General features: G+C 48.3%; 1 protein-coding gene across 2 annotated transcripts in view; it reads right to left on the bottom strand.

Moving 5' to 3' along the window:
- Hck (HCK proto-oncogene, Src family tyrosine kinase) overlaps positions 1-20,730 on the bottom strand; it is a 41,069-nt gene extending 20,339 nt beyond the window's left edge. Inside the window, exons 1-4 of one of the 2 annotated variants that reach the window (XM_004630795.2) lie at positions 20,478-20,730; positions 5,757-5,874; positions 1,358-1,394; positions 917-1,016 (exon numbers count right to left, since the gene is read on the bottom strand). In XM_004630795.2, the coding sequence (XP_004630852.1) occupies positions 917-1,016; positions 1,358-1,394; positions 5,757-5,873 (254 nt within the window). In that variant the 5' untranslated portion in view covers position 5,874; positions 20,478-20,730. Of the gene's footprint in view, positions 1-916; positions 1,017-1,357; positions 1,395-5,756; positions 5,875-8,398; positions 8,461-20,477 lie in introns of those variants that run through there. The other variant, XM_023714896.1, reaches the window with a different exon arrangement.
- Between the last annotated feature and the right edge of the window lie 3,492 nt (positions 20,731-24,222).

Below are 24,222 nucleotides of genomic sequence, written 5' to 3'. Positions count from 1 at the left end.
GGCCAGGGCTGGAGGGGGATCTGAGGTGACAACACAGATCCAAGGGTTTCTTTTTCTGTGGGGCTGAGGATGGAAGCCAGGGACTCACATGCTAGGCAAGTGCTGAATCTCTGTGCTACATCCCATCCCCTTTTATTTTTAAGACAGAGTCTTGCTAAGTGGCTCAGGCTGGTCTCAGATTTTTGATCCTCACCTAGCCAGATTCAGAGTTCAACAAAGTCACTCAACAGCGCCTGGCCCACGGCGAAGTCTAGAGCTTAATCACTCACTGAGTTCTAGGAAAGGTTCCTGGAAAGTGGTTCACCTGCTCATCCCTGCCTGGAAGTGCACTATTCCTATGTGCACAGTCCCCTTCCTGTTGCTACAATCTCCAGCATGACAGCACAACCTTCTATGATGACCAGGGTTATCGGTCATTTACTCCCAGTCTAAGACAGCCTATAAGGATTTTTTGTTTGCTTGTTTTTGAAGCACAGTCTCATTAGGTAGCTCATGCTGCGCTCCAACTTGCATCCTCTTGCCTCAGCCTCCAAGTGCTGGGACTACAAGCATGTGGCATTTTTAAAAAATCATTTATTTATTTATTTATTTATTTATTTATTTATTTGGTATAGGGTCTCACTATGCAGCTTGGACTCATAGTGATCCTCCTGTTTTAGCCTCCCCAGAGCTGGGATTATGGGAATGTGTCACCAGGCCCAGTTTCAGGGCTGGCATGTTGCATGTGGGGTTCCAGAGCTGGCACAGTATGTGATTCTGGGGATCAAACCTGGGTCCTTGCGCTTGCCAGGTAGGCACTTTAGACCACTGAGCTATCTCCCCAGCTCGCATGTGGCATCTTTATTGAATCACAAAAGGAGGCATAACTGAGTCAGGGAGGGCGATATGTCTTAGGGGGACTGAACTGGAGACTCACTCCCCCAGGACCACCATCTGGTCCCCTTTCTGGAAGCTGAGGTCATCTCTGTGAATCGCGTCATAGTCATACAGGGCAATCACGATGATGTCCTCGGAACCTGCAGGGACAGAAGACATAGAGACAGGAGGCTCGGTATGAGCAGACTGTGGCTGGAGCATCTTCACACTGCTCTGCGCCCCTAGTTCTGCACCCACCAATGCATCCGTCTCACAGCACGAGTAACCATAGTTGTGCTGGGTTTGGCTCCAGGTTCTACAGTTAACAGGGTTCTATCCTTGTTACTGCTCAGTGTTGTAGAGACATGAGGAGTGTGGCAAAGCACTTCAGGGGTGAGTCAGCGCATTTTCAAGGATAGTCTTAACTCTGGCATTTTGATTTCGAGTTCTGATCCAGAACTGAACTTAACCCTCTTCCCTGCATCTGTTGCCAGATACTCACCCTCGGGCCCCGGGGAGTTGCTGTTGCTGTTAGTCCCCTGCAGGAAGAAACAAGGGAAGGAAGATGAATCTGCGTGTGTGAGGAGCTAGCGAAGTGCCATTGAGAAGGATGCCCGAGAGCATCTTACCCTGTCCCTGCATGTCATGGGATGAGGCCCAGAGAGAACATACGTGATGATGCCACAGGAAGGGCAGAGCCAGCACAATGATCCAGGTTTCCTGATTTGCACCCTTTGCCATTTGTTGGCCTGGGATGTACTGGAAGGTGCTGGACTGACTCCCTCCACATAAAATAGGTGATTAAAATATATGATAAATGTTTAGATTAAAAAGATTCCTTACACCAAGCAATGGCCGTGACTCATCCACATGGCTGAAACTGACAAAGGGTCTACTGAGGTACAGGATCTCAGGATAAATCCTGAGGGGATTTCACTGACCTTATCACACCCAAAAGCTACAACTCTTGTTGAATAGGTCCTGCTTTACCTTGGTCTTAACCATCCAGCAGAAAAGTATAAAAACGAAGTAGAAGAAGTAAAGCCATGCTGTTATGTTGAGCTGTAGGGGACTCAGGTCAACAATTTCTGACATTGCCAGTGAAGCAGAAGACCCAATACTATTATGGACTAATGAACTCTTTTAGAATATTTTCCTGAGTTTAGACACCTATAATATTTAAATGATGGAACTTAACAAAAAAAAGGGGATACAGATGAATGTCCATTTTGTATCTGTGTATTCAAAGTGGTTAGGATAGATATATAGTTAGATTCTCTTAATGAATAGAGGGATTTGTTCTAATGGTGTTTGTAAATAGGATATCAAGTCCACATCTTGTACAGCAATTAACCACTAGGAAGAATGTATGCAATGTGTTAATTATTGAAACTGTCCTACCAATTTGGTTTGAAAATGTCTTATTGCTATTTGTTTCTCAATAAAATTATGGGAAAAAAAGAAAAAATAAATAAATGGGATTTCCAGTCTAAAAAAAAGATTCCTTACAGCAAAAGACACATTGCCAGGGGCTGGTGAGATGGCTCAGTGGTCTGAAGCACCTACTTAGAACAAGCTTAGCAAAGCACAGGGACCGCGGTTCAATCCCCCAGCACCACATGCCAGCCAGCCCTGCCCCCTGGTGGACTGAGCTGGCCACACACACATACACATACACACACATACACAAATAAATAAATAAATAAATAAATAAAGACACATTGCCATTAGTCTCCCTGAAGGCATCCCCTTCACCCTACACACAGGCACACGTGCCCCATTACTCTTAGCACTTTCTGAAGCAGTTCTGGAAGTCCTCTGGTGAGTGTCTTCAGTCGCACTGTCACGGCTGCCTTCACGACCTGATCCAGACACTCATCTCTCATAGTCATTTTGACTTTGGGGAAGAGCCAGAAGCTGCCTGGTGCCAGATCTGGTGAATAAGGTGGGTGAGGACACACCGTAATGTCTTTATGGGCCCAGCCCGCCTTTCCATTGGATGGCACTAGCAAGCATCATTCATGGTGTTTTTGATCACACCTCATAAAGATACTCACACAAGAGGGCTTCCAGGAGTATTTATTTATTCATTTATCTTGAGGCAGGGTCTCACTATGTAGTTCAGGTTAGCCTTGAACTCACTATGTAGCCCTGGCTGGCCTCAGACTCACAGCGCTCCTCCTGCCTCAGCCTTCTGAGTGCTGGGATCACAGATGCACATCACCATGCTGGCTCCAGAAGTGCTTTAGAAAGTGGCAAGAATGATGGCATGAGGATATTGGAAGTGAGAGGAGCGCCTTGAGGGTATTAATGGTGATGTGTCTCTTACTACAATAATTTTTTAAAAATTTAAACATTCATCCTGTTTCTCTGATCACATCTTCTAGAGTGAGGGAGTTAGTCTGACTTGGTATTTTCTGAGGCATGTTAGAAGAAATCATAGATCCACCAACATTTCCCATCAATAAAGGTTCCCTTTATTCCTTTGTGTATTTGAAATAATCTAAGCATCCATCTAAAAGGGCACTGCCATCTACACCACGTGCTCCAAGCATTGCTTAGAAGAAGGAGGCCAAGGTTGAGTACTACTATGGACTTGGCTGCAAAAATACATTGTTAGGTGTCAAAGGCTGGTTCTGAGAATGAAATATATGACACACATAACACACACACACACACACACACACACACACACACACACCCTCAATGTCTTCTGTGGACACCTGTTTCTTACTACACGGGTGTGAGTGTAAGTTCTTGGGGAAAGGTTTAAGAGCCCACACCAAGGTGACAAGAGTTGATTCCTCAGAGGAGAGGATGTGGCCTTTCTGAGGAGGGATGCATTGGTTAGTACTTCTGTAGGTTTAACTCTAGCTTTTGCTATTTTTAATTTTCAAGGAGAGTGTATTTGTATATCATGCATATCATGAAACAATCATTTGAAAAACGGAGTTTTGGAAACACTGAGGAATGCATGATGTGGGGTGGGCATTCGCAAAGTCCTGCAGGGAAGCAGCCTCCTCACTCCCAGTCCTCGCACTGACCTGACCTGGGAACCTCCTGTCTGGGGGGCACTTTGACTAACTCACCTCTCAGCCAGTGCCCTGTGGTGAGGGGGACAATGACATCCCTTAGATCAGATGCTCTGAACCTGCTGGGAGAAGCTGCTGGCCTCTCTGGATCTCCAAGAACCTGAGACCTAGAGCCTTCTTCACAGACAGGGTCCAGGCCACATAGGTCAGGAGAGGAGCAGGCCCAGGAGTGATTTAGGGTTAATAGCCAAGGGTCCCAGAGAGAGAGAGAGAGAGAGAGAGAGAGAGAGAGAGAGAGAGAGAGAGGTGACCATCTCATCCCATTAGTCTCCCTTTTCCAGAATTAGTCTTGTTTTAGGTTTCCTGCATGGGGAAGGGCAACCAGGTGGAGAGAAGCCAGGAACTTACATCCTAGGAAAGGCAACTGGGGAGGGCTGGGGGCTGCGTCCCATCTTGGCCTTAATCTCTGCGGACTTCTATGAGGCCAAGGGAATGGAAGTGTTTGAGCAGCCTAAGGAGTGGGTCTGGGACCAAGGAGTAGGGGTTATAGGATAGCAGGCTTCCATTCAATATGAGGACAGATTTCTAAGGGGTCACCCCAAGAGCAAGTGCAGCCCACCTGGGGAGGCACCGAGCAGCGGCTGTGTTCCCCTTCCTAAATTTAGGTAATGGGGGACTGAATGGCTTGGGAGTGGAGACAGCTCCACATTTCGGATTAGAAAGCCCTGGCCCTGGCCCATCTGGCCTCACTGGCCTCAGTCACCGTGGCCCTAAGGCCCCAGCTGTGGTGAGGCTGCTTTATAGGGAAGCGCCTTCCCAGTGCCTGGCAGGTGTCTCAAGGACAGGCACACAGGCTTCCTGTTATCCTGCTGTGGGCAGCTGCCCCCTCCCTAGATCAGCATGCTCATCTCTGCTACTCTGCAACCACTGCCTTCACAGCTGTCACCACCTCAGCCACTGGCGTCACTGTCCCTACCACGACTGACTGTCGTTTCATCCCTACTTGATTACTTTCACTCCTACCACGGGTACTTCCCAGGGGAGCATGCATGTGTGAGTTTGCATTCTGGCTTCACCCCTTGATGGTCACGTGGCCTTGGGAGAGTAATTTCATTTCTGTCTCCCCACCTGTAACAGGGATAGGATACAAATTGTCACTTACAATGTTTATTGTAAGTGCTGAACTTTCATTTCATTTATTTTATTTTATGTTCATGTGTGTGGCACTGGAAGTTGAAGTTAAGACCTTCACACTAAGCTATATCCCCAGCCCTTTTTATTTATCTTATTTTGAGATGAGGCCTGTATAAGTCCTAAGTTGCCCAGGATATGCTCAGACTTGCAGTCTTCCTGTCTCAGCCTCCCAAGTATTGGGAATACAGGGGCATGCTGCCAACCCAGCTGAGCACATTAATACTTGTGAATTGCTTAGGCTAGTGTTTTGCTCATAGTAAGCTCTGCATAAGCATAAAATAAGTAAGTCATTCTGCTGGTGTTTTCTTTCTTACTGTCCTCACTATTGTTCTTGGGACTCCTCCTGCTCTTGCACTCCCAATGTTACTGTTAACAACCTGTCATTACTGCAACTGATGCTTTTATCAGTCTAGTCTAGTGTTACCCCCAAGCAGGGCATGGAGGCCAGGTGCCCACTCAGCCTGGTTGGTAGCGCAAAGCTGGGCTGCAGGAGGGAAGTGATTCCTTTGACCAGGAAGCATCTTGAGACACATCCTGCAGAGAGAGGGCATGGCAGTGGGCAACAGCGGCATTGAACCTCACTATGTCCCACCTGGCCCCAGGAGGAAGGAGGCTGTGAGGTTGACATGGAGAGCAGCGGGCAGCCACAGGGATGGCCACCCCTCTCACACTCACCGGCTTGAGTGAGGATGTGGGATCCGGTACATACACTGGGGTGTGCTGACTGGAGCGAGGCTCGGTTTTGGAGTCCTTCCCTCTATCCCGGAGGAACCTGGACTTGATACACCCCATCCTGCAGCAGACAGAGAGAAGGAAGCCCAGATTGTCCAGAGCCCCATGCAGGCTGGCTGCCCACTGCCTCACTGTCTCAGCATCCTACAGGCCCTCTAGAGCTGCCTCGGTGGGGTCCCCAGGCTTCCCCACAGCACTGGCCCAGAGCAGAAAAGCTACACGCCCAGAGACCAAGGAGCAGTGGGACGTGGAGCTCACTCAGGATGAGTCACAGTATTGTAGGCAGCCGAGTTAGATAAAAATATTATAGGCAGTCAGACAGGGCCAGGCCCTCAAAGGAGACAGCACAGAAGATGAGATGCCTTAGGACTGTGGGAGGGGCGGATGCTCCTGCTGTGAACCAGACCTAAAGACCTAAAGGCCAAACAAATGCTAAATGAGTAGTACCTGAGATCGATATTCTAAATAGGTATCAATCGCCTGGAAAGACCCAAGTGAGTCACTAGCCCAACCCCCAACAGAAAGAGACCCTATCCCGCATTCCAACCCCCAAAAGAAAAAGAACCTGTCCCATATGTAATCCCATTGGTTGACCATAGTTTTGGCCCACCTCCTGCCCACCTAAGCGAGTTCCCATTCTCTCTACCTTAGCCTCACATGGTTTTACACTATAAAAGTCCCTGGAAGAGACAGCTTCCCGGGGAACTACCCGTTTGGGCCCCCCTCCTGTCCCTCTCTTGGACAGGAGCTTTCTTTCTCTCAGTAAATATATTCTGCTCATGACCTCCACTTGTTCCTAAAATTCATTCTTCGGTTTTAGAGAACACGAACTTGTGTAGGTCAGGTCGGGAGATTGTTTTTCTCTATGTCATTTGGAGGTTCCCTGTATGGTTTAGAGGTCACCCACCCGAGACCAGTTTTTTTCCCTATATCAACAGAACTGCTGAAAGCGACACAGGGAGGCCCATGGGCAGGGGAGGAAATGGGTGGTGGGCATCTCTGGCTCCTGGGTCTACAGAACCTGAGCTGATCCCTGCCCCACCACTCCAAAAGCACCTCCTGGCAGGTGACAGACAGCTGGGAAAGCCCAAGGTGGAAATGCTCAGCATAGCCCAGGTTCAGAGCCACAGGAGAATAGAACTGTGCTAATGTTAGGTAGTAAATCTCAAAGATGGCATCACATAATGTGGCTCCAATAATCTAGCTAGGAAATAATCAAGGTCCCACATTCCTGTATTCATTTTATAATTGGTTTATATTCCTCCCTTCTTCTTCCTCTGTCTGTCTGTCTGTCTGTCTGTCTGTCTGTCTGTCTGTCTCTTTCTCTGTCTTTCTCCAGGTTTATTTGGTCATTTATCCATTCATCCATTTACTCAATAAAGCTTTACTGAGTACTTCTGTAACCCATGAACAAGGCAGGTAAATTCATGTCCTTATGGTGCTCAAATAGATGTGGCTGAAAGGTGCAATCAATAAACAGCTAAACAAATAATTTGACAAATGTAGCTAGTGAAATGCATGATGGCAATAAACAGGGTGACAAGGGAACAGGTAGGCAGAGACCCTTTGGACAGGTGGGGCTGGAACAGCCTCTCAGGAGGTGATGCGGGACTGACTGGCATACAGGAGCCAGTCACACAATACTAGCAGGGGAAAGTGTTCCAGGCAGAGGGAGCAGCAAGTGCAAAGGCCTGGGGCTGGGCTGTGCCTGGAGAAAGCAGGCCCTCCAGGCAGGGGGAGGATGGTAGGCCCAAGGTTGTCACAGCTGCTGGGCCTGTGAGGAATTTCGATTTTATTCTAGGGATGGTGGAAAATCATGGAAAGGTTTTGGCTGGAGGGTTACGGGGTGCAGTGGTTTCTGGGTGAGGTATGGGCTCTAGGACCAGGGCAGGAAGCCTGGTGGGATGAGATGGTGGTCACTTGGCAGAAGTGAGAAGGGGACGGATTTGGGGGACACATTAGAGGTAAGGCTCCCACACTCTGCTGCTGCTTAATTTAGTATACGTGCTGCTGAAGCAAGCACGCTGCTGCTTCATTTAAAGGTAGGAACTAATCAAGGCCCCACAATTAAAGATGGTTCAAGAGGGCCAAGGGCGGAGCTCCGCAGTAGAGCACCTGTCTAGCGTGGGTGCAGCCCAGGGCCCAGCCCCAGCGCTGCAATAAATAAAATGAAGACACACCTGATGGGAAGCACCGTTTACTGCTAAAGCAGCAGCAGCAGCAGTTCATTTCTGGCTTGCCAAGCAGGGGGCCTGGGCAGCCACACGGAGGCGTGGCTCTCCCCAGCTCCACAAGTGCATTTTTCCTCTAAAGGAAGACTCGGTTATACTTGCTAAATACTTTGTATTTGTGCTTTAAGGAAAAAAAAAAAAAAAAAAAAAAAAGCCCAATTCCTAGGTTTAGAGAATTGACTTTATTACTCATTTAGCTAGGTATCTTTGAGATAGGGTCTCATTATGTAGCCCAGGCTGGCTTCCAACTCATAGCAGTCCTCCTGCCTCAGCCTCAGGAGTGCTGTGATTACAAGCATGTGTCACCACATCCATTTTAGGGAAGTGATTTAATCAAAGAAAATATTTATTTACCAAAGTTTGTCTGTCCTAGGGATCAGGAACAATTTGCCACCTCAATACATAGAGGAAGACCGGGCGTGGTGGCACACACCTGTAATCCCAGCACCGGGGAGACTGAAAACAGGAGGATCACTACAAGTCCAAGCTGCATAGTGAGACCCTGTACCAAGTACATTAAAATAAATAAATAAAATAAAGAAGATATAGAGCAGTTTTTGCTTTATTTGGTGAAGAAAGTAAGAAACGCATTTATAGACTCTTGCAATTCCAGATCATTAATTTGAAAAAGTATTAGAATTAATCACTGTTTTATAATGTATTTAAAACTGAAACCAACATTTCCTTTGTTGTATGATGAATATGCATCGTGGTTCTGGGAAATTAAGCAGCATCTTGTATGGGTTTTTATGGCATAAATTATGTTAATTGCATTCCAGATATTTTCATCAACCGAAGGGCACACTGTTACGTGAGCTAGGGCAGCTCCCTGCGCCTCTCTGAGCACCCACTGAACCAGCTCACGGTTCCCAGCCCCACACAGTGGGCACCTTTTAAGCGTAGTTACACAATGTTGCAGGGCCCTGAGGGATGGGCCTTTGAGGCCTCCTGTTCATTCCCATCCTGAAACCCCCCAGAGAGGATGGTGGGGTGGTGGTGAGTGCCAAGGGGGCTGATGGGCATGAACATGTGGCACACAGGCAGTGCTGCCATCGACTGTTGTTTGCCAGCACAGTGGGCACAGGCCTGGCACACTTTGGAATTCCTGGGGCCCAGAAGCATAAAGATACAGCAGGCCTGGGGTAGTAAAAGCCCAGAGTGAGACCCTCTCTCCTACCATCCTAAAACAGGCAGTCTCCGTGGCTTCCATTTGGCACGACGAAGTGTAGGTAAGTGTTTTGCTTTTCTTTTTGGGGGGGGGGGTGCTGGAATCAAACTCAGAGCCTCATGTAGCCCAGGCAGGTGCTCTGCCCCTTATTCCAGAAGTATGATTTTAAAGTGATATCATGCCAGCAGTCAAATGTGACTGTCGGCCAGGGAGATGGTTCAGTAGAATAAGCACTCGCCTGGCAAGCACAAGGGCCTGAGTTCAATCCCCAGATCCACAAAACAAAATAAACAAACATACAAACAAACAAAAATGTGACTGTCCCTTTAAGCCAAGCGAGTCATGTCCAATGCCTGGTGTGGAGCAGACAATAGACTGTCCTTCATCAGGTCCACTAGACATAGAAATGTCATGTGAGCCATATACAAAACTAAGGTTTTGCACAACCATATTTTTTTAAAAACAAAAAAGCAAAAGTAAATAAAATAAGAATAAAGCAAAAAGAATAGGTGAATTGATTTTAAAATGAATTTATTATATATATTTTTTCTTTTTGAGTTGGTGTCTCACTCTGTTGCCTAGGCTGGCCTTGAACCCCCGTTCTCAAAGGACTGTCCTGACTCAGCCTCCTGAGAAGCTAGAATGGCAGGTCTAAGCCTGGCCTACATTCTTTTATTGTACTTAGTCTTTAAGTCCTAATGTGTGTGTTAATAGGTGCTCAGTCTCCATCTTGGCGGCTCAGAGCTGCTGCGCCGCACACAGGGCAGGCGGATCCTGCTGTCGAGGTGGATCCTGCTCATTCTGCATCCCTGAGTGCTAACCTGGTGCCTGCCTGGTGCACAGTAGGAGCCTCTGGACAGTTAGCATGTGAGCCCCGCCCAGGCACTGTGCTCTCTGCAGCAGACAGCGCAGGTGACAGGACGCAACTTCTGTTCCAGGGACCGAGTTGAGAAGGGAAGATGGGAATGAAGGCTAAAGTGGGGAGCCCAGGACTCAGATTTAGGTCATGGTTCTGCCACTGACTTGCTACACATCCTGGGGCAAGTTACTTCCCTTCTCTGAGCCTCATTTTGTTTCCTCTAAAATAGGAGGCACATAAATCAGGCGTGGTGGTGCATGCCTGTAATACCCAGAGGCTGAAGCAGGAGGATCATAAGTTCAAACCCAACCTGGGCAACTTAGCAACTCAGTGAGACTGTCTCAAAATTTTAAAAAATTAAAAATCTCTGGTGACACACATCAGTGTGAAGGCCTTGGGTTCAAGTCACCAGCATAACAAAAAGAAAAAGGAGATACTTGCCATTTGCTTCTCAGGCTCAAGCTGAGGGGTGCAATAAGGGATGTGAGAAACTTTTTAACCCCCCCCCCCACATTTCTCGACTAATGTGGTTTAGATCAGGCCCCAGAGCAGAAGTAGCCCTGGGAGCCCCGCTAGCTCTCAACAGCTGACCCCTGGCTGTGACACTTCCTCAGCCACCGGCCACACCTGAAACCTGAAAGCTGCTCCACCACCAGCTGGGCTGCTGGGACTGAGCGGTCAACTGGCTGTGGAGCTCTCAATCCTGCTCTCAGCTCCAAGCCGAGGATGGAGAGGCTGGCTGGCATGAGCTGGATGCAGGGAGCGGAGAGGAAGTTTTCTGCGAGCACCTGTGTCCAGCATAGGTCTGCAGAGGTTGGGGCTTGCGGCCCTGCATCCGGCCGGTCTCTGCTAACAGCTCACTGTGTGGCCTCAGGAAGTCTCCAGCTTTCTCTGAGACTTGCTTCTCCCAATGAGAAGTTGAACATGAAGTCCTCAGAAGCGGAGAGCTGCGGTTCTTTCCCGCTGGCATCTGTTTTCCTTCTAACTTTGGCCCCCTAGCTTTCCTCTCCCCAGTCTCACTTCAGGGATTGGGAAAATGGACTCCAGGCCCCCCACCCTACTGCGGCCATGCATCTGAGACCAAGCCTGCTGAGTCGAAGTACCAGAAGCAGAAATGGGTCTGTGAGTCCTGGACAAGGAGAGTCAGCCTGTGGCCTCTGCTCGGAACCAGGCTTGCAGCAGTAAGGCACAGCCCAGAAATGGAGAAACACAAATGTTCCGCCTTTTCTGGAGCTGACATTTCACAGACTTTCTAATAACTTCCCTCTTCTGCTTGAGCTCCCCGAGGGCAGATTTCTGTTCCCTTAAACAACAGAGTAGTCTTCAGTGCAGAGGAAATTCTTGTAAGGGATTGTAATTCACACTCCAGTGTAAATGGCTGATAACAAGACTTCTCTGATAGCAGTTTTGATAGAAGAGAAGTTAAGATGACTCTAGATCCATAGAGAGGTAAGAATGGGTGCAATATGGACCCAATTATACTGACGGTACTGAAGCCATACCTTAAAAGCACCTGGCATGTGATAGGTCATCCAGACACATGTGTGGAGTGAATGAGTTATGACGTACTGCCTGCAGGCCTCTCCATACGAAGGCCTTGGGAGAGAAGGTCTCCCTGTGTAAGTGGCAGGCAGAACTAGCTCTCCACTCTCCTGCTTCTTGTCACTATGGCAGTCAGCCCCAGAGGCTTCAGGCCGTGGAAGGGGAAGGGAGGAATGCGGAACACAAACAGGAAGCTCAGGAAGGTGACCACTGGCTTAGAGGAACTTTCCCTTCTCGGAACAGCTCAGAGGGGGTGGGGAGTCTTCCCCAAGCAGTGCCCAATTCCCTAGCAATTTCTGGGGGTGCAGAGCATGGGTCTCCCCTTTCTCAGGTTTCCTGTCCAAAAGTGAATGTTGGTGATTTGAGGGTCACATCCTCAGGATGTGCCCTGTTTGGGGCCTTGGCTCCTTTAATGAGGGAGCCAGGCACTGGGTTCTGCAGACAGGAAGGGACTTGGGGGGTTGAGGCCTTGGTACACAGGTGAGTGTGGCCCCCAGAGGGCAGGGGCGGCTCTGGCTGGCACAAAGGTGAGGGACGGAACAGTGCACCGAACCCAGGGCCTCGTAGTTTGCTCAGCACGGCCAGATGGTTGGCTCTGAGATGTCCAAGTTCCAAAGACTTGTTCAGACCATGGACTCATTTTTTCCCTTTGTATTAGGGATTAATCCAAGGCCCTGAGTACATTAGACAAGGACTCTACCGCTGAACAACACCCATAGCTCTTTTTATTTTTTGAGATAGGATTTTGCTAATTGCCCAAGTTGGCCTTGAACATGCAACTTGCCTGCCACAGCCTCCAAAATTAGCTGGGATTACAGGTGCTTTGCTTGTACAAACTGAATTCTTAGCAAGTCCAGTGTTACCTTCGGGTCATGTGGTCAATTCCAGAATTCCTATGAGCATCCTTGGAATAATTTTATTTCCAAGGTAAGCAGGGATGGGGCAGTTTGAAGTCAGAGAGAGCTGGGCTTCAATCCTCATTCTGCCTCGTACAAATAACCAAGCTTTAAAAAATATAGGTCAGGTCACAACCCTCCTCTTCTCAAAAGCCCTGGGGCCCGCATCTCACTTGGAGTCAAGGCCTCAGTACACCCCAGGATCTGCCCTCCCCCGGCCTTGCAGACCTGTCTCCTGTGTACTACCCTATCTGCATCCACCCCGTACATCACCTTTCTCTTTCTCTTCTTTTGTCCTTTCTCACAGCATGAGAGATTGAACCCAAGACTTCAGCACTAGCCTAAGCATGAAGCACTGAGAAGGACATTCCCAGTCCTTTATTTTTTATTTAAGTCCTTTTATTTTATTTGAGGGTTTCCCTAAGCCACTACATTGTCCAGGCTGGACTCGGCTCAAACTTGCAAGCCTCCTGCCTCAGGCTCCCAGAGTGCTGGGATTACAGGTATGTACACCATATCTGGCCTTGCTGTTCTGCAATTCACTAACCATGCTTCCACCACAGGGCCCATGGCATGTGCAGCCTTCTGAAACATTCTTTATCCAGAAAGCCGCCTTCACTTCTCCAGGCCTCTGCAAAGATCTCGCCTTTTCAGAGAGGCTAAGGTAGAACACTGCCTTAAGTCCCACCACTTCCCAGCCCACTGCCAGCTCTTCACTCGGCAGCCCCAAGGTGCCTCTCAGCTCTCAGCTGCACAGGTCACAGGCGCTCAGTGGCCCAGGCTGCTGTGCTGCGGAGGCTGCCATGCGGAGGGACACTGAGGCAGGACTCTGATTTGGGCACAACTCACCAGTTCTCCTTCGAGCTGCACTACCATCTGAGACCCTTCTGCCTTTCTTTTCCTGGTTCTTCCTTCCCTCCATCCTCCTCCTCTTCCTGAGGGGTCAGATCTATCTCTCCTTGCCTCTCCCCACCTTCTCCACAAATTCCCTGTAAGCTCCATCCCATGGGAGGGAGACTGCTTCTCAGGGGATCTGGACCCCCACAATGGATATGCCATTGCTCTGGCTGTGCTCCATTCCCTCCCCGGAACACGACACACAAAGGGAAAGAAGGACCTGGCTCCTTTCCCTGTAGTGGTCTTCCCAGTGTGGGAACCATTATTCTGCTGAATAATGAAACCAGGTCCCCTAGTTTCCTGGACATGTCAGCTTTCCCACAGCATGACTGAGAATGCGGGCTAAGCCCAGAGTGGCTGCTGTGGTGCTTTCTGCCTGGAGAAGGACATCTCTCTTGAGTGGAGGTTGTCCCTTCACATAGGAAGTGGTGGTCGGTGGTTGGTTCTGCCCAGGGGATATGGTGTCAGGTTCCACTCTACCCTGCCATGCTGCTGTGCTGTCAGCCATCCTCAAAGTCAAAATAGCCTTTCACAGTTTTTTTTTTTTTTTTTTTGTATGTCAACAGAGCTCCAGGCCTTTGTTTCTTTTATATTTTTAAAGTACGTGTTTGTTTTTTAAAATTACATCTCAGGGGCCGGGGAGATGGCTCAGTGGAATAAGTGCTTCCTTGGCAAGCACAAGGGTCTGCGTTCAATCCCTGGTTCCGCCAAAAATAAATAAATAAAAGTAAAATAAAATTACATATCATCAGCCAGGAAAACATTAGCATACCTTCCTGTTAAAAACAAACATTCCAAAGTGGATATGCTGGAGTGGGACTAAAATCCCAATAGGAGGATCAAGTTTGAGGCTCAGGCCTAGTGAGACTCCATCTCAAAATAAAATTTAAAAAGGACTGAGGGTGTGGCTCCGTGAGGCCTAGCATGGGTGAGCCTGAGATCAAGTCCTAGTACTGCGCACCCACACATCCGAAAATTAACATTACAGATAAATATTAAGCATCTGTGGGCTGTTCCTTTTATACATCCACCATGGACACATCTTTTGCCCTTCTCCACCCTGAAAACCTCTGCCAACACCTGCCTTCTGCCTCTGCACTCACATACAGGTATATGGGAGTGGGCATTGTCCACGCCTTGCCCCATTATTCTATCCTTTGTCATTGTGGGACCAATGACTGGCAGACGCAAGTGGATGCGCAACTCAGGGCCCTCATCTCGAGTGAGCACTGCACTGGATCCCAGAGGGCCCAAGGGACTGAGTTCCAGGCGTCCACTGTTTTTCCTCTCCAGTTCTGTATCTGGGTTTCTGAAACCAGCTCCCAAGTAAACTGTTTACGTTTGAAACCTTGTCTATGGTCTACTTCTGGGGAAACACAAATTATGACATAGATAGCCACAGAAATTAAGTGGGGTGTGTGTGTGTGTGTGTGTGTGTGTGTGTGTGCATGCACCTAAAAGGGATTGTACTGCCAGAATTGTGAGATGGTGTCCCTCTCATGCCCATTTTTCAGATAAGGAAACTGAGACTCAGAGTAGAAGGATTTGCTCTCTGGTGCACACAGCTAACAGGAGGCAGAGTGTATAATCAGGCTCGGGTTTGTCTCCTGCACTCTGTTTATCACTCTTCATTTCTCTAGGAGAGATGGGGTAGAGCTCCTATGTTCCTGGGCCTCAGGACTACGGGGTGATGCTGGGAGCTCAAGCAGTGCCTCTGGGGAAGGATTAGGCACGCTGGTCCCAGGGCAGGGTGTCAGGAGGATGCAGCATTGGGCAGGGCTGCAGCATGTGTGGCACAGCCACTGGCCAAGAGCAAGACACGTCTTACACACAAGCAAGGGTTTCTTCCATCTCTGCCCACACCTCCAACAGTACACAGCACTACCAGGCAGGAGACGGGGTGGGGGTTTGTGAAGAAAGGTGGAGGCTGAAACAGATCGTGCTCCTGACTTGCTGGGTAAGCAGGAAAGTTACCTTGTCTAAGCTTCATGTTCCTTTTTTCTTTTTTGTTTTTTCAGACAGGGCTTCACTATATAGTTTGGGCTGGCCTTGTGCTCATTTTTTTTTTTTTTTTCAGAACCAGGGATTGAACTCAGGCCCTTGTGCTAGCCAGGGAAGCACTTATTCCACTGAGCCATCTCCCTGGCTCCTGTGCTCACTTCTGTAGCCCCCAGGCTGGTCTTGAACTCACAGAGATCCTCCTGGCTTAACCTCCCCAGTGCTGGGATTATAGGCATGTACCACCAGTTCTGGGGCCCCATGGAGGCCAGCCTCAGTGCACTTGGGCCTCTGGGGCCGAAACCACATAGCATGTGGAGCCGGGGATCAAACTCAGGTCCTTGTGCTTGCCAGGTAGGTGTTTATGCCTCTGAGCTATCTCTCCGGTCCCTCATATTCCTTTTCTAAAGAAAGGAAGCCTTGGCATGATTGGAGAGAGGGTCTTCAAAGTTTACATGATTAGAAAAGTTTATAGGTCAAGACCTGGGCAGTCCCCAGACTGGAGAAACCAGAGAGGCCTTCTCTCCCTGTGAGGAAAGGGCACCTGGGCAGCAGTCCCAATGGGCTGAGATCAGGACACGTGTTGTCAGGCCTGGCATTGCAGCTCAGTGGTAAATGGAAAAGATTTTGCCTCTTATACATCAGGCCATGAGTTTAATTCCCTTGCACTCACATGTGCACGCACATACACGTAAGAGATATTTTTAAAACATGCTTTTTACACTAAGGTGACAATAGTAGTAACTTAATCATGCAGATAATAGTAACCGCGAGAATATGGAGAAAACCAACTCATAAGTTGCTGACAGAAATGTAAAATGGTGAAAAACAGTTTGGCAATTCCTCACAAAATTAAGCAGAGGGGCTGGGGAGATGGCTCAGTAGAATAAGTGTTTGCCTGGCAAGCGCAAGCACCTGAGTTCAATCCCCGGTTCTGCAAAAAAAAAAAAAAAAAAGAAAAGAAAAGAAAAGCAGAATCATTATACGACCTAGCAAAGGTAGTCCCAAGGAACTGAAAAGAGGCACTCAGACACATGTACACAACAGTATTATCCACAGTAGCTGAGAGGTGGAGACGCTGGAATTTCCATATAGGAATGAATGGATGAATGAATTGTGGTCTGTTCATACAACACTTCAGCCACAATATGAGCAATGTACCACTACACTCTACCATGTGGATGAAATATTCTTTTAGGTGAAAGAAGCCAGCAGGAAAAAAAAAATTACCTGTTAAGTGATCCTATTATATGAATTATCCAGAATAAATTAATCCAAAAACAAAAAGCAAAATGGTGGTTGGCAGGAATTGTGAATTAATTACTTACTGGGCATAACGTTTTCTTTTGGGGTAATGAAAATGTTTTGGAAATACATAGAGGTACCAGTTATACAACTTTGTGAATGTTCTAAATGCCACTGAATTACTTACTTAAAATGATTAATTTTATAAAGCTATGTGAGGGCTGGTAAGATAGCTCAGTGGTCTAAAGCACCTGCTGAGGCAAGCTTAGGCAAGCACAGGGACCGAGGTTCCATCCCTGGCACCACATGGCACACCAGCCTCGCCCCCTGGAGGGCTGAGCAGGCCACAAAAGTAAAAATAAAGCTACATGAATGTTACCTCAACTTAAATTTTTTTAAAATTGCAAATTACACAGGAGTGCTAATTTTATTTTAATTTAAATTTTAGGGGCTGGTGAGATGGCTCAGTGGTCTACAGCACCTACTTAGAACAAGCTTAGCAAAGCACAGGGACCGCGGTTCAATCCCCCAGCACCACATGCCAGCCAGCCCCTCCCGCTGGTGGGCTGAGCTGGCCACACACACACACACACACACACACACACACACACAATTGTGAGCCATCTCACCAGCCCAGGAGTGCTAATTTTAAAAGGTTAAACAAATGATGGCAAATCAAACAGTGGAATGTTATGCAGTCACAAAAATTCAAGGACATAATGACATGGAAAATGCTTGCAATGTAATGCTGAGTACATAAATAAGGTAAAAAGGGTATGCAAAGCATTACACTAATAATGCTCAATAAAAGGTGCATAGAAGACTATGTAGAATATACTAAAACTTAAAAATTCATATTTTCATCTCTTGAGTACCTACTAAGCACCAGGCAGAGAGAACAAGAAGGATGAAGAGCCTTGCAGCAGAGCACCTGTGGCCTGGAGCACAACTCTGGCTCTGAGAGAACTGGGAGGCCCACAGAGCTCGATACTGCTCTCCTGCCTGTACCCCACTCCCTGGGCAACCTGTCCAGGCCTCCGTACTCCTCTCAGACTAAAGGGCAGGTTGACAGTGCAGCTCTGGAAGTCATCCAGCCGCATGGCCTTTTCCCCAAGAAACATCTGCATGTGCACCCTAGGCCACACCCCCAGCAACAGCACTTGTTGTAGTGAATACCTGGTAGAGACCTGAATGCCTATCCACAGGAGAATGAGAAAAAGTGGGCAGTACCCTGCTGCTACAGCTTTTAGAAGGAGTGAATTAGACCTCTGTTTCTCTTCCTGGATAGATCCTGACAGTTTAATAAGAAAGGAGGCTGCAGAAGAAGCTCATAGACACTTCTGTATGGTAGTTCCCCTTTATCCATAGTTTAATTTTCCAGTTTCAGTTGCTTATAGTCTACCATGGCCTGAAAATATTAAATGTAAAATTCCAGAAACAAATAATCTGTGAGCTTTAAATTGTGTGATCTTGGGGCTGGGGCGATGGCTCAATGGAATAAGCGCTTCCCTGGCAAGCGCAAGGGCCTGAGTTCAATCCCCAGTTCCACAAATAAATAAATAAATAAATAAATAAATAAATAAAATTATGTGATCTTTTGAGTTGCAAGGTGAAATTTCTGCACCATCCCCTCCATCCTACAAAGGACGTATCTGTGGCACAGTCATGTCTGAATTATCAGATGGCTGCAGTGCTGTAGTGCTTGTGCTTAAGTAACATTTATTTTACCTAATAATGGTCCCAAAGCACCAGAGTTCTTATGCCCCTAATTCAGATGTGCTGGAGAGAGACCGCAAAGTGCTGTCTGCACAGGGTCAAGTCTCTTCAAGATTCAAGCATCTACAGGGATCTTGAGATGTATCTTTTGTGGATAAGGGGGAACTGTTCTAGAGCTTTCAAACACAGAAAGCAATGTGATGGATCGCTTATGCATACACATGTGTGCAGTAAATTCATAAAGGTGAAGACTGGAAGGACCAGAATCAATGACAATTGTTGCCTCCAAAGAGGGAAAGAAACAGCTGGGAAAAAAAGAAAAGAAAAGAAAAGGACTGGGAGGGATACAAGGTGGGGAAGCTTCAATTTCGTCTATTCCATTTAGTAATTTTATTTTTAAAAAATTGGACACAACAGGATAAATACTGATATTTGCTAATTTGAAGGATGAATTCCTGGGATATTTCATGTATTATTCACTTTACCATATTGTAACCCCCCCAAAAAAAAAGATGAATGAAAACAAAAGGACAAGGTGAAGTAATGGATCTCTACTGAGATCTTCCTCTACGCCCGCTACAAGTGATGGTAACAGTTTTCAAAGGGGAGTGCCTGGCCCGTAGCACCAGCAGTCCCTGGCAGTGCATATTCTCAGTGTCCTGCACCAGACCCACAGAATCAGGAGCTCTGGAGTTGGAGTCTAGCGTTGTATGTTTTTAGCAAGCCTTCTGGAGGCAGGGAGGTGTGGATGTGCAAGCTGAGAGTTACTGGGCTGGACAGGAATAGTGGTGACAACAGTTAACATGCATTGGATAGACAGACCTATCAGACTGGGCTCCAAGAATTTTCCTTCAAAACAACCCGCAAAGCACCATCCCCAGTCTGAAGTCTGAAATGCTCCAAACTCTGAATTTTTTTGAGCATAGACAGGACACCACAAGTGGAAAATTCCATGCCTGACCTCAGGAGACAGGTGGCAGTCAAAACACAGGCACACCAAACTGGGCATGGTGGCACACACCTGTAATCTCAGCAAGGTAGTATGCTGGGACAGGAGGATTGAAAGCTCAAGGCCAACCTGGATAACTTAGCAAGACACTGTATCAAAATAAAAATTAAAAAAAGAGGTTGAGGGTGTAGCTCAGTGGTAGGGTACCTCTAGGTTCAATCAATCTCCCATAGTGCAAAGACTAAAACCAAAAATGTAGGTACGCTAAAAATATATTTAAAAAACTTTCAGACTACATGTATAAAGTGTATGCGAGACATACAAATTTAGTATTTAGACCTCAAGCTATCTCTGCGTATACTTGGCGATATCCACAAATCTGAGAAATATTTGAAAACCAAAACACCTCTTGTCCCAAGCATTTCAGATTAGGAACGCTCCATCTGTGTTAACAATATCGACTCCATCCTGAAACTGTAGAAACAGAGACGCAGAAAAGGCCCAGCCCCTGCCAAAGTCTGCCAGAGAGCTCACCCTGTGCCCCTTCCTTTGACACTGAGCTGTCACATGCATCACCTCTCACATTCCAGCTCATGCCATCTCCAGAGGAATACTTCAAATAGACCCATTTTACAGATGAGGAAACTGGAATCCAGAGAGTGACAGTGACTCGTCCGAGGTCTGGCAACAGGAAAGTGACTCGGACAAGAGGTTCGGGGTGACCTAGACGTGCTGAGGGTCGGCGGCTGCTGAGGCGGGAATGAGGGGAGGAGGAAGGGGGAGGAGGAAGGAGGAGGAGGTGCTGGAGGCCCAGCTGCAGCCCGCGGAGCCTGAAGGTCGCGCCTCCGCCCAGCTACCCCTTTCCCCACGCCCGGGGCCAGCCGGGCGCAACCCGTCCCGCCCCTACTGGGGACCGTGAGAGCCCTGCCTCCCCCCTCTCGCCTCTCGCGCTCTCCTTTCAGAAGGGGAACCCCGATGGCCCAGAGAAGCAGAGTCCCGCAGGGCAACTCCCTCCGCTCCTACTGACCCTAGTCCCCACCTGTCCGAAGTCCCGACGCCCCTGTACCCCTCTTTGTCTGGCTGCACCCCAGCCACCCCTCCCGCCCATGACGTGAGCCCTTCCGCCCGCCAGCCCCGCGGCGCCCCCAGCCCCCACGCCTCACCTGGGTCCCCGCCCGGCGTCTTCTCCCGGGCCTCCCGGATCCTCGCAGCTCGAGCGCCCCCCCAGCTCCGCGGTTTGGGGCCGGGCGCCCGCGCCTGGACAGCACAGAGCACTGAGGGGCGAGGGCAGCCACGCTCCGCTTCAGGGGCTGAGACGCGCGGGGTTACGGGCACTGTGGCACTGACCCCCCTCCTCCCCTAGATTCTGTGCCTGGGGCGTCCCAGCTGCAACCGCGGACCCGACCCTGGCATCTGGGGGCCTTAGCCGCGCCCAGAGCGGCACAACCCCGCCCTAAAGTGTCCTAACACCGCCCCCTTAGGCTCAGACCCCACCCCGAGGCCATAACCTCAGGCTGCTGCTACGGGTATCCTAATCCGCCTCCAAAGAAGTATTTTCTTCTTACCGCCACCCACCAGAGACTCCAGATCCTGTTTTCGAGGACCCTAACCTGGACCTTCAGAGGTAATAACTATGCTCCCAAGGATTTTCAACCGTCTGCCAAATACCCTAAATGCCTTCTTCCGGAATCCTGACACCTTTTTTTTTTTTTTTTTTTTTTTTGGCGGAACCGGGGATTGAACTCAGGACCCTTGCCAGGGAAGCGCTTATTCTACTGAACCATCTCCCCGGCCCAAGGAAGTGGCGCTTTTTTATTTGAACTCAGGTCCTTGCGCTTGCCAGGCAAGCACTTGCTCTACTGATCCATCTCCGTGGCCCTCTGACACCTCTTCTAATGCATTCTAATCCCGCCAACCGTCTAACCTTGTGATAAAAGGATTTTAAACACCCCCCTCCCCGGGATTCTAACTCACAAGTACAACCCCATACCTGATCTTCCAAGAGCCTAAGCAGTCCCCAAGGGTCCTAGTTCAACCAAGTGCAGGATTCTAACTTCACTCCAAAGGATTCAAGCCTTCGCAATGGAATATTAGCCATAAAGGAGAACAAAATCTTATCATTTGGGGAAATGGGTGGAATTGGATACCCTCATGTTAAGTGAAATAAGCCAGGGGCAGAAAGTCAAATATTACGCTTCTTGTAGAAGGAACGTGGAGGAGAAGAGAAGAGCAGAGAATCAAAGGGGGAAAAAAGAGGAAGGGGGCAGGGAGTGGAAGTAAATAAGGGCGTGGGGAGGAAAGCGGGGATAATTCGGGGATGATCGACGCACCAATAAGCCAAATTGAAACTCACTAGTCAGGGTAACTAATACCGACTTTAACAAACATCTAAGATTTATAACCTTAACCCCGGGGAGTCTAATATTCCGGGGGAGACCCCTCTCCCAAGAGTTTTAATCTCCAGGATTCTAATTCCACTCATCCAAAAATTCCAACGCTTCAGAGATTCTAACTCCACCTATCAAAGGATTCTAACTCCTCTCCCCAAAGATTTTAACCAGCCCAGAAGGCCCCTACCCAATCCTCTTCATCCGCACAGGATTCTGAAGCCCTCCCTGCAAAATTCCGACCCATTTAGCGGGTCCATCCCTTCTCACTCACCATCTCCTCCCCCACATGCTCCCTTGCCCCGCCGTGTCCGTAGCTTTCCCGGAGCATCTGTGATCAGCGGGTTACCTTCCACCTTCCCACGGTATTCAAATGTCATGCAAAGTTCTCGCTGCCCTCTCCTAAAAGGAAGCTCTTGGGCCCACTTTGGGTGGGATTTCAGGCAGTTCAGAGGACTTCCTAAGTCGAAAGGGGTGAAAGTGGCTGGAGGGCTACAGAGGCCCAAGAGTGGGATGGGGCACTGTGCCGCTCAAGGATAGAGCACCTCTATTTCTGGGAAGGACAGCACTGTCTCTCTAAGTGCTGCAGAACAGCTTTCCAAAGTGTACAGAGATCCCACTGCGTCAGCTTGTTCCCTTGCTCTCCGCCACCGGCCAGTCGGCCAGTCGCAGCCATGTCACCCCCTGTTCATTCAATTGTAGATGCGGACATTCATTCATTCAGCAGCGCTATCCTGGGCACCCTTCTAGGGGCTGGGATGTGACTAGTTGTCAAATTTTCGAATTTGCTGGCAGCGGCAGCATGCGCCTGGGCCACATAGTTCTGTGTTGTGATGGACTGCTGGGCCCACAGTAGGGTGCTCCAGAGCACTCCTGGGCTCTGCTCACTAGAGGCCAGTAACAATATGTCTAGTGATCTCCAGCGTGAATCATCGAAAGGTCTCCAGACATGAGCAGACGTCTCCCGAGGGCAGAACCTGGATGAGAAACCTGGATGATCCTATGCTTGCGTGTTTGGTCCGGGTGCGCACATATGTGTATGTCCTTTTTATAAGAATAAGCAATGTCTTCTGTGTGTTTACTTAAATGATACTTACTTAATTTCTTACTTTTCCCACTCTATTGCTGTTTTAGTATCTGTCGAAGGTCACAGGCCTGTAGTCATTGTGTATACACTCCACATTTTGTTTTTTCATTCTCTTAGTCACAGACACCTAGATTGTACCTGGTCTCACCTTAGTGTAAACAGTGCCACAGTGGACATCCTCACCCACATTCTCTTAAGGACCTGTGTAAGAGTGTCATGAAGACTTGCTTTGCCATGAATGACAAGACCTGGCAGGATGGCCACTGCCCCATTATCTCTCCCATCGTCCCCATATTCTCACCAATCCTTGGTATCGTACAGTGGTCCTGAGTTTCAGAAGCAGACCATGGATACAGGGTTTAGTGAAAACAGTTTATTTAGGAAATGCAGAAAACTGGGCAGGAATTGGATGAATGAGGCAGAGAAGGGAAGGGAGCCAATTATGGGGGGATTGTTGAGAGGTAACCACTGTAACAGCTGGGGTTCAGTCCTGCTGGGGAACTTGGAGGCATGGTAGCACCTTCACCAGATGGTGCTGGGTGAAGGATACCCTGGAAGGTATCAATCTCTAGCACTTTCGGCCTGCCCCACACATGCTCCAGCCATCAGAAACTCCAAGAAGAGAGTGGCAGGTCCTAGGAAAGGCTCAGGGGCATGACAGGGTTTCACCAATGTTAGCTACCCATGTCTTGTTTCAGAAGTTGCCTTTCTGCTGGCAAGGGACCACAGAGAGCTGAAACATTCCCCCAGTCACAGACAATTTCCACTTTTTTTTTTTTTAATTTTATTTATTTATTTATTTGTGTGTGTGTGTGTGTGTGGCCAGCTCAGCCCACCAGGAGGCGGGCTGGCTGACGTGTGGTGCTGGGGGATTGAACCGCAGTCCCTGGGCTTTGCTAAGCTTGTTCTAAGTAGGTGCTTTAGACCACTGAGCCATTTCACCAGCCCCAAAGAACTGAGCTAGGGCCAGGCCCCCTTTTTTTTTCTTATTAAAGTAATGTTGCAATAAAAATCCTTTAAAAAATCCTTGCAAAAATCATTGTACAAAGTTCCTATCCACTCATTGTAGCATAATTGTTTTTGAAAATGTACCTCTCTATAAATATTCAGTTTGATGAGTTTTAGCAAATATACACACCTGTGTATGCACCAACCCATCAACATTTCTCTCATCCCTAAAAGTTCTTGTGGAGTACACTGGCACACACCTACAATCCCAGCTAAACTTGAGAGGATGAGGACCTCAAGTTTAAGGCCAACCTGGTCAAACTAGTGAGACATTGTCTCAAAATAAAAAAGTGAAAAAGGACTGGAGATGTAGCTCAGTGCAAAGCCCTGGTTTCAGTCTGAGCACTATGAAAAGATAATCTTCCTTTCTCTCTCTCTCTCTCTCTCTCTCTCTCTCTCTCTCTCTCTCTCTCTCTCTCTCTCTCT

Source organism: Octodon degus, unplaced genomic scaffold (assembly GCF_000260255.1).
Source record: "Octodon degus isolate 3935 unplaced genomic scaffold, OctDeg1.0 scaffold00037, whole genome shotgun sequence".
In the NCBI taxonomy this organism is placed as follows: domain Eukaryota; kingdom Metazoa; phylum Chordata; class Mammalia; order Rodentia; family Octodontidae; genus Octodon; species Octodon degus.
The sequence above is the reverse complement of the archived record's forward strand: the minus strand, read 5'-3'. Positions and strand labels throughout refer to the sequence as shown.